Source organism: Onychostoma macrolepis, chromosome 01 (assembly GCF_012432095.1).
Source record: "Onychostoma macrolepis isolate SWU-2019 chromosome 01, ASM1243209v1, whole genome shotgun sequence".
In the NCBI taxonomy this organism is placed as follows: Eukaryota; Metazoa; Chordata; class Actinopteri; order Cypriniformes; family Cyprinidae; genus Onychostoma; species Onychostoma macrolepis.
The window spans coordinates 5,307,415-5,319,824 of NC_081155.1; the positions used below are offsets into that span (position 1 = coordinate 5,307,415).

At 36.3% G+C, this 12,410-nt stretch overlaps 2 protein-coding genes across 4 annotated transcripts in view; both read right to left on the reverse strand.

Moving 5' to 3' along the window:
* The window catches only part of LOC131539408 (polymeric immunoglobulin receptor-like), a 44,743-nt gene extending 34,318 nt beyond the window's left edge, over positions 1-10,425 (reverse strand). For 2 of the 3 annotated variants that reach the window (XM_058774000.1, XM_058773993.1), the window contains exons 1-2: positions 10,361-10,425; positions 9,617-10,255 (exon numbers count right to left, since the gene is read on the reverse strand). In XM_058774000.1, the coding sequence (XP_058629983.1) occupies positions 9,617-10,255; positions 10,361-10,364 (643 nt within the window). In that variant the 5' untranslated portion in view covers positions 10,365-10,425. Of the gene's footprint in view, positions 1-881; positions 1,000-1,160; positions 1,229-1,324; positions 1,385-1,480; positions 1,709-9,354; positions 9,403-9,616; positions 10,256-10,360 lie in introns of those variants that run through there. The other variant, XM_058774009.1, reaches the window with a different exon arrangement.
* On the reverse strand, positions 10,384-11,390 carry LOC131536476 (uncharacterized). Its single transcript, XM_058769422.1, has 4 exons — positions 11,195-11,390; positions 10,811-11,107; positions 10,461-10,678; positions 10,384-10,410 (listed from the first exon to the last, which is right to left on the reverse strand). The coding sequence occupies exons 1-4, from the start codon at positions 11,235-11,237 to the stop codon at positions 10,384-10,386; spliced, it is 585 nt and encodes a 194-aa protein (XP_058625405.1). The 5' UTR covers positions 11,238-11,390.
* Positions 11,391-12,410: the final 1,020 nt, after the last annotated feature.

Sequence of the window (12,410 nt, forward strand, 5' to 3'; positions counted from 1 at the left end):
ACCGTTATAAACCATCTACAAAAGTAAGCTTAGTGTAGTGTTATCATGTTAACTTTAATACCTGCGTACACAGTTTGTAATAACACAATAACCATAACGTTTTGTTCATTATAAACGTGGGATTATTAATTATATTGAGAACGTCAGAATAGAAAACATGCATGTACCCTGAATGTAAACATTAGCCACATACATCGTGAAGCGTGCTAGCGATTTGCAAAGATTAATATAAAGATTAATATAAAGGTTAATTAAACGTTACACTCACTACTTCTGGAGGTTCAGCAGGAACACGAATAGTTGGTACCGATTCTTTTTCAGGAGCAGCTTCTTAGCAAAACCAGCTTTATACTGACCTTCATTTATAAAGCAGTCTGGTGAAAATGATTCGCGCAAACATGAAAACATTGACGTTGCTCATGGGGAATATTCCCTTCAAAAGCAAAACTCAGCCACTGTGTCTTCAGCGGTTCGGACTTAGGAACATCAAAATGACTGCTGTGTTCATTATTGCACCCGAGAACAGAACACCACAATCGCTTAGACGCCATTCTGCTCATAGACAGCTCCAGCGTATATCAACAATGACGCGGACTATGATTGACAGCTCGCTCACGAGCAAGGGCAGGTCTGTGTTGAAACACTGCTGTCAATCAACCATCGTGGGAGGGGCGTCCGACCGTGTGGCGTCACATGGTCGAACGGCTTGATTTGAGACAGGGTAAAACAAATAAGGAGATTAAAAAAAAAACACTGGATGGATTTTTATCATTTTATGATGGTTGTGTACAGGCACTGCTAACACACATTTCAGTACAATCAACTTGTAAAAGTGCATGTACCATTATATGACCCCTTTAAAATATGCAATTGTGGCTTACCCATGTCTCTGGTATGTGTCTGGTATTTTCTTCTCATCCCACTTAATGTATTGGTGGCTTCATACTCTTCAAGCACATCATCTCCTTTCGATTTTTCTGTTAAGCCAGCATGAACCATCTGTAACAATATTAAAGGAACAGTTAACTTAAAATTGTAATTCCAAACCTATACGATTCACATTTACTCAACACAAAATACGTTCACATGTGACTCGTGTGCCATATTCCAAGCCTTGTGAGGGTACAAAATCACTTTGAATGACGAATAATTTAACTCACTCAGTGTTTTCCTTGAGAAGACCAACTTCCCCGTCTGCTCCACATCGCCAGTGAAAGAAAATGTCTCTCTGAGAAAGGTTTAGGAGTGCACAACACATAAATATCGCTATTAATCACTATGTGATGTAATAAAACACAAATTTTAAATGAGGTAAAACACTTACTTCTTATGTTTCCCCTGTTAAAAGTGACGTCCGCATCAATGCACAGCCATTCAAATGCATCTGTGAGAAACGTTTAGGCTCGTACAGCATACAAATATCGTCATAAAGTAATATTATTTTATAAAATACAAAATGTAAATGAGGTTAAACACTTACTTTCGGTGTTTTCCATGATAAAACCAATTTCCCCGTCTTCTCCGCATCATGAGTGAAGGACAATATCGCTCTGAGAAAAAGTTTAGGAGTACACATCACACAAATATCGGTATAAATCAATATGATGTTGTGAAATACATATAAATGAGAGAAATCACTTAACTTTCGGCGTTTCCCTTTTAAAAAGAAGTGTCCTCGTCTGGTCCGCCTCGCGAGTGGAAGAAATGTCTTTAAAAAAACGTTTAAGCGCACACACCTCATAAATATCGCTATAAAACGATATGATATTACAAAACACATATTGTGAGTAAGATTAAACACTTAATTTCGCTGTTTTCCGTCCTCATTATGCTCCTCATCGCGAGTCTAAATGAAAATGGCGTCTGTGAAAAATATTCCAGATGGGTCAAGTGCGCACAAGAGCAAATGTCCCGGATGTATAAGAGTTTCTCTGCTTATTGACACCGGCCAGAGAGCGCTGTTTACACTAACTAGTGTTAATCCCCTAAAGTTCAACACCACAACTTTAACACTTCACTCTAAAAGTCCTTAACACTAGAATTTCAACACTGGAGATTTTGCTGTGTAATGTTAAAGAGTCAAGGGTCAAGAGCCCAACTAAAGCAAACATTGACCACCATAATGGTAACCTAAACATTCAGATTTTCTCCTTCAGTGATTCTGTTTGTTAACATCAGGTGTATTCAATAACTGTTTTTGGGGCCTGGAAACACAAGCTTTTGAACACGATGCCTGTATCATCTCCATGTGAACAACAAAAACATGAATTTGTGAAAAAGGTGACGTCATGCATGCAAATTACGTTTTTGCGCGGTGTTTCTTGATCGCCAACTACTGGCCTGACATGCATAACATAGCATCATTAGCATAGTGTTTTTTGTCCAATGAAACCAATATTTTTGTTTAAATTTTACTTAATTTTTTTGTGCTATTTTACTCATTTTGAATGGTTAACTTGTAATCATCTCATTTGATTAATTCTAATTAATTTTTATGTGTTGAATTTAATTAATAATATTGCTTGTAATCTGACAGTTTTATTGAATAAATATAGTGGGTTACTTTTTACAGTGTACTTAGCTTATTCTTTGATGAATAGAAAGTTCAGAAGAACAGCATTTATCTGAAATAGAAATCTTTTGTAACATTATAAATGTCTTTATCATAATTTTTTATCAATTTAAAGCATCCTTGCTAAATAAAAGTATTCATTTCCATAATTTCTTTCCCAAAAAAAAAAAAAAAAAAAAATTATACTGACTCCAATCTTTTGAATGGTGTTTTGTATAATGTTACAAAAGCTTTTTACTTCAGATAAATGCTGATCTTTGGATCTTTCTATTCATCAAAGAATCCATTAATAATAATAAATATTTCTTGAGCAGCAAATCAGCATATTAGAATGATTTCTGAAGGATCATGTGACACTGAAGACTGGAATAATAATGCTGAAAATTCAGCTTTAATCACAGGAATAAATTACATTTTAAAATATATTCAAATAGAAAGCAGTTATTTTAAAGGGGTGGTTTACTGCGATTTCACTTTTTTCATTTTAAATAGTGTGTAATGTTGCTGTTGGTGCATGAACAGTATCTGCAGTTCTGCTGCGCGGAAATTTCAACGTAAGCAGAGATATCGTCTTTTAAAAATCAGGAAGTTTAATGCCTACAAAAACGACTCATATGGGACTACAACGAGATACTACCCGGGTTGCATACGTCACAAACCCATAAATTTGCATCAACCCCTCCCTCCGGAACATGCAAAAAAGGGGGCAAGGCCATGTTCTGCGGCTTTGTCGAAGAGGAAGAGTTATAGTGGAGAGTTGTAGCCATGCTATCGAAGCGGTGTTATTTTCACCCAGCTGTCAGGTCTTCTGTGTTCGGGCTTCCTACGGAAGCTGTAGTTCATAAACAATGGTTAAAATTTATGTTTGATTATGTTCCTGACAATTACAATCCTTATTTAGCTCTCTGTGCTGTGCATTTTATGGAAGACAGCTTCCAGAATCTACACGAGTTCAATGCTGGATTCACACAGAAACTATTACTAAAACATGGAGCAGTTCCAACTTTAAAAACAGAGGCAGCAGTTGTTGGGCCACAACCTGTAAGTAAGATTTCATAATTTTAAATGTATTTGCATCTGTAATTTCAGACGTAATGTTTTAGTTTTATCAAGGACGTAAACAAATGCCAACGCTGGCTTTCGTAGCCAATTAGTTAAATGCTATTTCGTGTGTCTATGACAAACGCATATAAACATTTTGGACCCGAATTTGTAATTATGTACTAATTTTGTAAATGTATTTTCCATGTATACTTTATGACATAATTTTTCGATTTGATCAAGAACGTAAACACAAGCCAACGCTGTTTGGTTATAGTAGCCAGTTAGTTCAATGCTATTTTGTGTGTATAAGACAAATGTGTACGAACTTCAAAATATTATATGTAATCACAACAGCAAACTTCCATTCAGAAACGTTTTGTAAGAGCCGTGCTTGCAGAAGTTCTGCTTGACTCTCTTCATTAACGCTTTCTGGGTCTGATTCTGGCTCAAACTGATACGGCAATATTGACACCATTATTTACATTTGACCGGAGCACATGCAACTGTCGCCCTGTAAAGGGAATGGGCGTGAAGTTTCAGATCAGCCTCTGAATGAGATCAGTGAATCAAGCCACTAGATAACGATTACATCACTATCGATAATCAATCAAAAGCACGTAATCACACATTTTCCTGGCTTTTCATGCTATAACAAACGTGCTTTACAAACACAATTACAGCAGCCAGAAAAAAACTAAGATTAAAATTTGATGGTCAAGAGCCCAATTAAAGCAAACCCTGACCGCCACAATGGTGAGGTCAAACGAAACGTTTTCAATAAAACAAATAAACTTCTGTTAATTCTCAAATAATTTTTATAGACATATGACAGAAATAAAGTCAAATTGTAATGTGTGAAGCTGGTAATGCTGTTTGTGGAGTTGTTTAATCAGATCTTGAGAGATTTAATGATGTCTTGTATTTCAGTTGAGTTCATCTAAGACTGTGACTGAAGTCAGTTGTAGTTCTTGTTTCTCTTTCATTCAGTGATTCTGCTTGTTAACAGCAGGTCTTATCTATAAGGAGAGTAAATATTTAACTGAACTGTATTATTTTGCACAAGAGAGATCTAATTTAGTTTTGTGTGTCACCATTGTGGTGGAGAGTAGAGCCTGTGCTTCAGTCAATGATGAGCCACAAATTCTGATGTTCTGCTGCTTTATTTAAAGACAGTAACTGTAAAGTTGTTGATACACTGATGATCTCTTTGTGATTTACCACATGCATGTGTGCTATAGATGATGATAAACTGCAACGATTTGAGTTAAAGTCAAGTTTTTAGTAACTTTACTATTACAAATTAAGTGTTTGCAGTTTTATATTAAGAAATGTTCCTTCTTAGTAGAATCAAATGAAATAAGTTTACCAAATGTTTACACACCATCATAACAATTTTACAGCATGCAAGAGTTTGCTGTATTTTTACAGTACAATTGTAATTATTGATTTACAGTACTCTTGTAAATTTACAGTCTTACTGACAACCAAAATTGCCAGTAAGTTACTGTACATTTTACAGCAATTTTTTACAGTGTATGTGAACGAACAATGTTTAATCTTTCTCTGAGTTCCATGATATATTCCCATTTATTTGTCAGCCAAATAATATTTTGCATTATCCGAGTATTGTTTATTTACATATTACAGACTTTGTGGCAGTATAAAGTGGATTTAAATTCACCAAACTTACCCTTTAATGGTTGTCTGTTTAACTGAACATGACTTTGAACACATAACTTGTATTATCTTAGAGTTATTGACATATAGACATTAATTTGTTGGCAGAAGATGCTCCCCATTGAGTCAGTCACCTCAGGCTGTTGATAGGATTTTTATTTTGAAACCTTGAAATTTTCTAAAGCTGCACACTGTAAAATATGATTCACTATATTTACTCAATAAAATTGAGTCATTCACTATATTTACTCAATAAAATTGAGGTAACAATTTGCACTTACTTTTTTTGAGTAGATTCTATCCTATATATTGTGTAAAGAGTACCTAAATTTTACAGCTTTGACAAACTAAAAGAAATTAAGTAATGTCTACCTAATATTTTTCATTAACCTCTTAACTGTCACCGTCCACCCTGTGGGACGCCTACCTTTACTTCACTATTTTACAATTAAATCCTAATCTAATCATGACAAACTATATATCGTTGGAAAGGTCTAAGACTCCTAAATAGGTATTTTACCACTTTTTCTGTTAAAAATTATGTAGGAAAAGTAATAGATTAATTTATGACCAGAGGTGTCAAATCCAGGGTCAGAAAGTAAAAGTCCTGCCATGTGTTTATTCCACCCATGAACTCAGCAGCTGATTTCACCAGAGGAGGAACCAACTCATTCCTTTCAAGTCACAAGCAAGTTTCGAGTCAAATCCCAAGACCTCAACGAGTTGAGGTAATTAAGAGATAATTGAGAGACTAATTAAATGTTGATTGTGCATTAGTGATGAACACCTGCTGTTATTGAGAATTACAGAGGATCAGATGTTGATGTTTTATTGGTTAAAATGATGCCACCATCATGGAGATCAGTGTTTGCTTTAGTTGGGCTCTTGACCCTTTTAGTAACTGAGAATGGATTGCTTTTAAGCAATTGAAATATTGCTTCACAACAAACATTTGCACATTGCTGAATTAAAAGCTTGAGGAAGCAGATGAGCTTACACTTTTGGCTTTTATGTCACTTGAATGAACATCATGAAGGTGTCTCTTTGGTTTATTTACTGACGTTCAGCTGTTACAGAACTGCAGGAATTTACTATTAAACAAATGCCATCGTAATATTAAATATTGGAAAAAATTAAGAATTATATTGCTCAGGCTTTTAGACATGAACACTTATCATACGATCCTCAACAGTGGTGACAATAATTATTCATACTGTGGTGTTACCCAGCATGCATTGCAGCATGAAGCATTTTGTTGATTGTCACCATTGTTGAGATTGATACGCTGGTTCTTGATGTCTGTGTGTGTCTGAGTAAGACTGGAGTTTAAATATTTAAATGCATTAGATTTAAAATTCTTTCTCTATAACTGCTACAGCAGTAAATTCATTGCGCACTGTGGTTTCACAGAGTTGTTTATTCAAAAGCAGAACATAAATTAAAAAAATGAAAAATGCTGTATGTGTATATATATATACACACAGTATATTGGATGCAAACAGGTAAGCACCTGATGATTACCTCATCATATGAAAACAACTAACAGTTGCTCACTGCACAGCACTGATCTCTCCGCTTTACAACAGCACATGCATTGCTACAGAGAGATCTAACACAGGAGTCAAGGGTCAAGAGCCCAACTAAAGCAAACACTGATCTACATGATGGTGGTATCATTTTAACCAATAAAACATCAACATCTGATCCTCTGTGATTCACAGTAACAGCAGGTGTTCATCACTAATGCACAATCATCATTTAATTAGTCTCTCAATTATCTCTTAATTACCTCAACTCGTTGAGGTCTTGGGATTTGACTCGAAACTTGCTTGTGACTTGAAAGGAATGAGTTGGTTCCTCCTCTGGTGAAATCAGCTGCTGAGTTCATGGGTGGAATAAACACATGGCAGGACTTTACTTTCTGACCCTGGATTTGACACCTCTGTTTATGACAAGAGTGCACCTGAAAAAAATCTACATCATGACATGAATTCTGACCTTTGTCACAGAAAGTCTTCTTAGTTGCCTTTTTCTCTATCACGAATTAGAAATCATAAGAAATTATTTATCAGTAGAAAACTTAAAATTTCAAAATTCATCCTTTGAAACCCATTTTAAAATCAGACATTGCATTACCATGTAAATGGTACATTAAAATCATGTTACAAAATATTTTCATTCATGAATTATAAAAAATTAAGTTTGGATAGTGCACTATAATGTCTCTGTTCAAAACTGTGGGTGACAGTTAAGGGGTTAACTCTATTGTTAGTAGGCAACAGTTCATCACTGTAAAACCCAACAAGTTAGGGTAACAAACCGTTTGAGTAAACCGATTGCCTTAAAACATTTAAGTTTTTAAAACTAACAATTATGAGTGCTCTGAACTTATTTCAGTCAGACATCTACAGAACATCTTATTGAGAATTAACTAAGGTTTAGATGTTGATTTATTGTTTCAATTGAAGTAACCATGTTAGAGATCAGTGTCTGCTTTAGTTGGGCTCTTGACCCTTGACTTCTGTGTTAGATGGGTTTTTTTTTTCTTCGGTTGTTGTAACCATGTGTTCCTCGAACATATTTGTTACAGCTCAAAACCCAGAGGAAATGATCTGTAGTTGGTTGTCATATATTTATAATGGCAATCATCTGTAAGTGAACTGATCTCATTGAGAGTAAGCGCAGACTCGTTGTGTGTTAAATGAATGTTGCATTGATTACAGTAAGAGTGTTTGTTACAGTCAGTTAACAAAGGAGTTTCTAAACAGTTTGTCCACAAAAAGTTTCAATCTATGGCAGAAACTGGACTCACACAGACTTCAAGAATCAGCTTGTGAACCTCAACAACAGAGTTTAGAAACTCCTTTGTTAACTGACTGTCACATAAACACTTTTACTGTAAGCAATGCAACATTCACTTAACCAGAGATTATGATTGAATCATTTTTTACAGTGCATGCTTTGATTGTGAAAAACATTGTACCCTTACAATAGTTAACCATGTTTTTACTATGGTAAAACTAGTAATCATAACTGTAGTAATCAGGGTTTTTTAGTTTTTCTCAAACTAAGGTTTTGATATTATGGTTCTACTAAAGTAATATTTTAGTAATGCTGGAGTAAAACTGTGGTAACCATAGTTTTTGAAACCATGGTGAAGTTTGTAGTTACTATAGGTTTACTACTATGCTGTAGTAAGACCATGGTAGGACCGCTGTCGGAAAAGCGGCGGCTGCCGCTGGTGGTCCACTGGAATAACGATGAGCAAAACGCCGGTGAACCGCGGGTGGCGTCCGCCGGTGGGCCACTGACTCTGCCAGCAGTGGGCTGCCAGTGGCCCGCTGGTCTTATCCCAGTCAACACGTGAGATCACACCATTCTCATACAGTGATACTCACAGTGTGAGTAATATATGAGTTCATTGTGAACCCAAAAAGATGAGCGGGGTTCTTATTTCTGTCAGACATCTACAAAAGCGCTTATTGAGAATTAACAGATTTAGATGATGATGTTTTATTGTTTTGTTTGACGTTACCATCGTGGTGAGTAGTGTTTGCTTTAGTTGGGTCTCTTGACCCTTGACTTTATAATATTATATTTTTTGGGGCTGCTGTAACTGTGTTTGTGAAGCACATTTGTTATGGCAAGGAAAACCAAAAAAAGAGACTGCACCCAGGCGATATTGGTTTGTTATTGATGATAACAGCGCAACCGTCGCCTGGATTCAGTACGCTGTCTTTGTGAGGAGTTATCAATCTAGTTTAAATAGATATTTTTATAATAGCTCTGTGATTATTCAGTATAATGCAATTAGTCATAATCGTTTATGAAGGATTTTAAAAGCATAAGACAAGACACAAACATTTTAAATTACTGTGTCATTTAAACACAAAGAGAGACATCAAGAATCGGTGTATGAATCTCAACAATGGTGACAATCAAAAGCTTCATGCTGCAATGCATGCTGGGTACCTAGTCTCTGTGCAGTGAGTGCACTTTGACCTCACATTAGTATGAGCACAGTGAGGGCGCTGTGAGGTTACACTTTAGCTCACTGTTACCTCACATTGTGACCTCATCACGAGTATCCTGTGAGCTCATAGTGACATCACTGTGAGATCAAATTGTTGACTGGGATGTTAGCTGGGGATGTTGTTCCATGGACCCTTGCCTCTCTAACTAAACCGGGATTTACAGCAGTGGATGCGTTTGTGACTCCTTATCAAGATGAATACATTGTACATTAATTATTGTGATTATTTAATATTTCTGTATTTGGTTTATAAGGTCAACCATAAAAGCTGAAGTGCTCTGGTTACTCACCGTGTTTGACGCGCAGCTGAAGTTGAGTGAAGCTCTCAGCATAGTCAGATATATTTACTCCACACCTATATGTTCCTGCATCTGCAGCTTTCAGCTCTCTAAAAAACACCATCAAGACTCCTGCTCTGGTGTCGTCATATAAAGAAACATCTCCATTCTCCATCCATTCATCCTGAACTCCTGGATTCTCCCTCTCTGAACATCCATCTGATTCTTTACAGATGTATTTTGGCTGGGTTTTGTATTGAGGATGTTCACACTTGATCATCAGACCACCTCCTGAGTAGCCGCTCACTCTAGACATGCCCACTTCATACTTACTAATAATATGTAAACTAACAGTATTAATAATGGAGTAACTGTACGGGTGTCTATAGTGCCAAACTCCACACAAATAAACTCCTCCATCATCTGGTGTCACAGCAGTAATCTTCACACTGAAGAGGTTCCATGAATCATAAATGCTGAATCTTTCTTTCTGATATTTGTCAGTAGTGGAGATCACCTCATCAATGATGCCATTTTTTGTTTTGAATATGATTTTTCTAGAATATCTTTGATTCTTTGAATATTCACAGCTGAAAGCAGAAGTTGCTCCACTATTTACTCGTACTGTCTTTGATGCCCCACAACATGGATCTGTGAACATTCAAAGTTTTATTTGTGATCTGAGAAAACTACATAAAAATATGAATCAAAGAAAACACTGAAAAATGGATCTGATTCACAGTTTGTACTACTCACCCATAATATGTAGATGAACAGCTTTAATAACAGAGTAACTGTATGTGTCTCTGTTGATCCAAACTCCACACAAATAAACTCCTCCATCATCTGGTGTCACAGCAGTAATCCTCACACTGAAGAGGTTTTTCTGTTTGTCGTCAGAAATACTGAATCTTTCTTTCTTCTTCAATCTACTGTAGATCGTCTCAATGGAGTCTTTTTCTTGTTTGAATATGATCTTGGGATTATTAATATCATTCTGTGAATATTCACAGCTGAAATTGGCGGTTTCAACAATATTCACCATCACTCTCTTTGATCCTTTACAACATGAATCTGTCATTTACAAAATAAAGAAATACATTTTATTTACATACATATATATATATATATATATATATATATATATAAACTTTGAGATTATCAGTAGTTTTACTAAACAAAGACTTTGATCTTTAAATGACTGACCTTCTTTCACATTCAAAGTCATATCAATAGACGACTGGCCATGATACCTAATCCAGTATCCTCCAGCATCATGTTGATTTAAATCTCTGATGAAGATCATGAGTTTTCCCTCATTGTTTTGAAACAGTGTGAATCTTCCTTCATTAATCCCTTTATCATGTTTCTTATAATTAATTATTATTCTCCACTCAGGTAACTTATACATATATTTAGCAGAATCAGTGAACCAAAGTTTCCCAGAATCAACAAGCACGCTTCCTCCAGAATATCCAGTGACGTTAAAGCATCTCACTGCATCTGTCAATCAGATTGATAATGTGATCAGAAAGCTGATGAACAGAAAACAGCATCATTACTGCAGTGATGAAAGAGAAAAGCTCTGACCTGAGATCAGGTAGAAAGTGAAGAAGATGAGGAGGATCTTCATTGTGACTTGAGTTCAGTCTTCTTTATGCTGAATGATCTCTGTGTGAATCTCTCTGTCTCTACATCTGTCTGCTTTAGTTACTTCCTCTTTATTCAGCTCTTTATCAGTAATGAGCAGCTTTACTGGCTCCTCCCACCATCACCACTGACTGAATATCACATTAATCACACTGAAAGAGCGCCACCTACTGGAGGATACAGTGCCTGATACAGGTTTCATGTTTTCTATTAAGTAAATTGATCCACATTATTTACCTCTTCCACTAGAGGGCAACAGTATAATGTACATGTAAGATCACCGAGGCCCTTTAAGAGCAGTGCTTCTACAACCTGTCCTGACGGCTCCCAGCACTGCACATTTTGGATGTCTTCCTCATCTAACACAGGGGTTCTCAAATATTTTGAGGCTAGGGACCCCTTATAGGCTAGAAAATTATGAGGACCACCTCATGATGATAACACTGATTAAACCCAAAGTTACAGTGAGTGGGAGTAATGAAGACAATGTGCTTGTTTTACATTTACATTTACATTTAGTCATTTAGCAGACGCTTTTATCCAAAGCGACTTACAATTGGGGAATACATCGAGCGATTAATCTTGAAGAGGCAATCAGACATACGAAGTGCTTGCAACACCAAGTCTCAGACATTGTTCAAATAAATACAAACTACCAAAGGAAGGAATAAGTAAAGAAAATTTTTTTTTTTTTTTTTTTTTTTAAGTTTAGGATGAAGTCAAGTGCTGTCGAAAGAGATGAGTTTTCAGTTGTTGCTTGAAGATTGACAGGGATCCAGCATTCCGGATAGAGGTGGGAAGATCGTTCCACCAGCCAGGAATGGTGAATGAGAATGATCTAGAGAGTGATTTTGCGCCTCTCTGTGATGGTATCACGAGGCGTCGCTCACTAGCAGATCTCAGATTTCTGGAGGGGATGTAGTTTGTTAATAGAGAGTGCAAGTAAACGGGTGCTGAGCCAGTGGTTGTTCTATATGCAAGCATCAGTGTCTTGAACTTGATGCGAGCCGTGATTGGTAGCCAGTGCAGGGAGATAAAGAGAGGTGTAACATGGGCTCTTTTGGGCTCGTTGAAGACCAGTCGTGCTGCATTCTGAATCATTTGTAGAGGTTTGACTGTATTAGACGGAAGTCCAGCCAGAAGAGCATTGCAATAG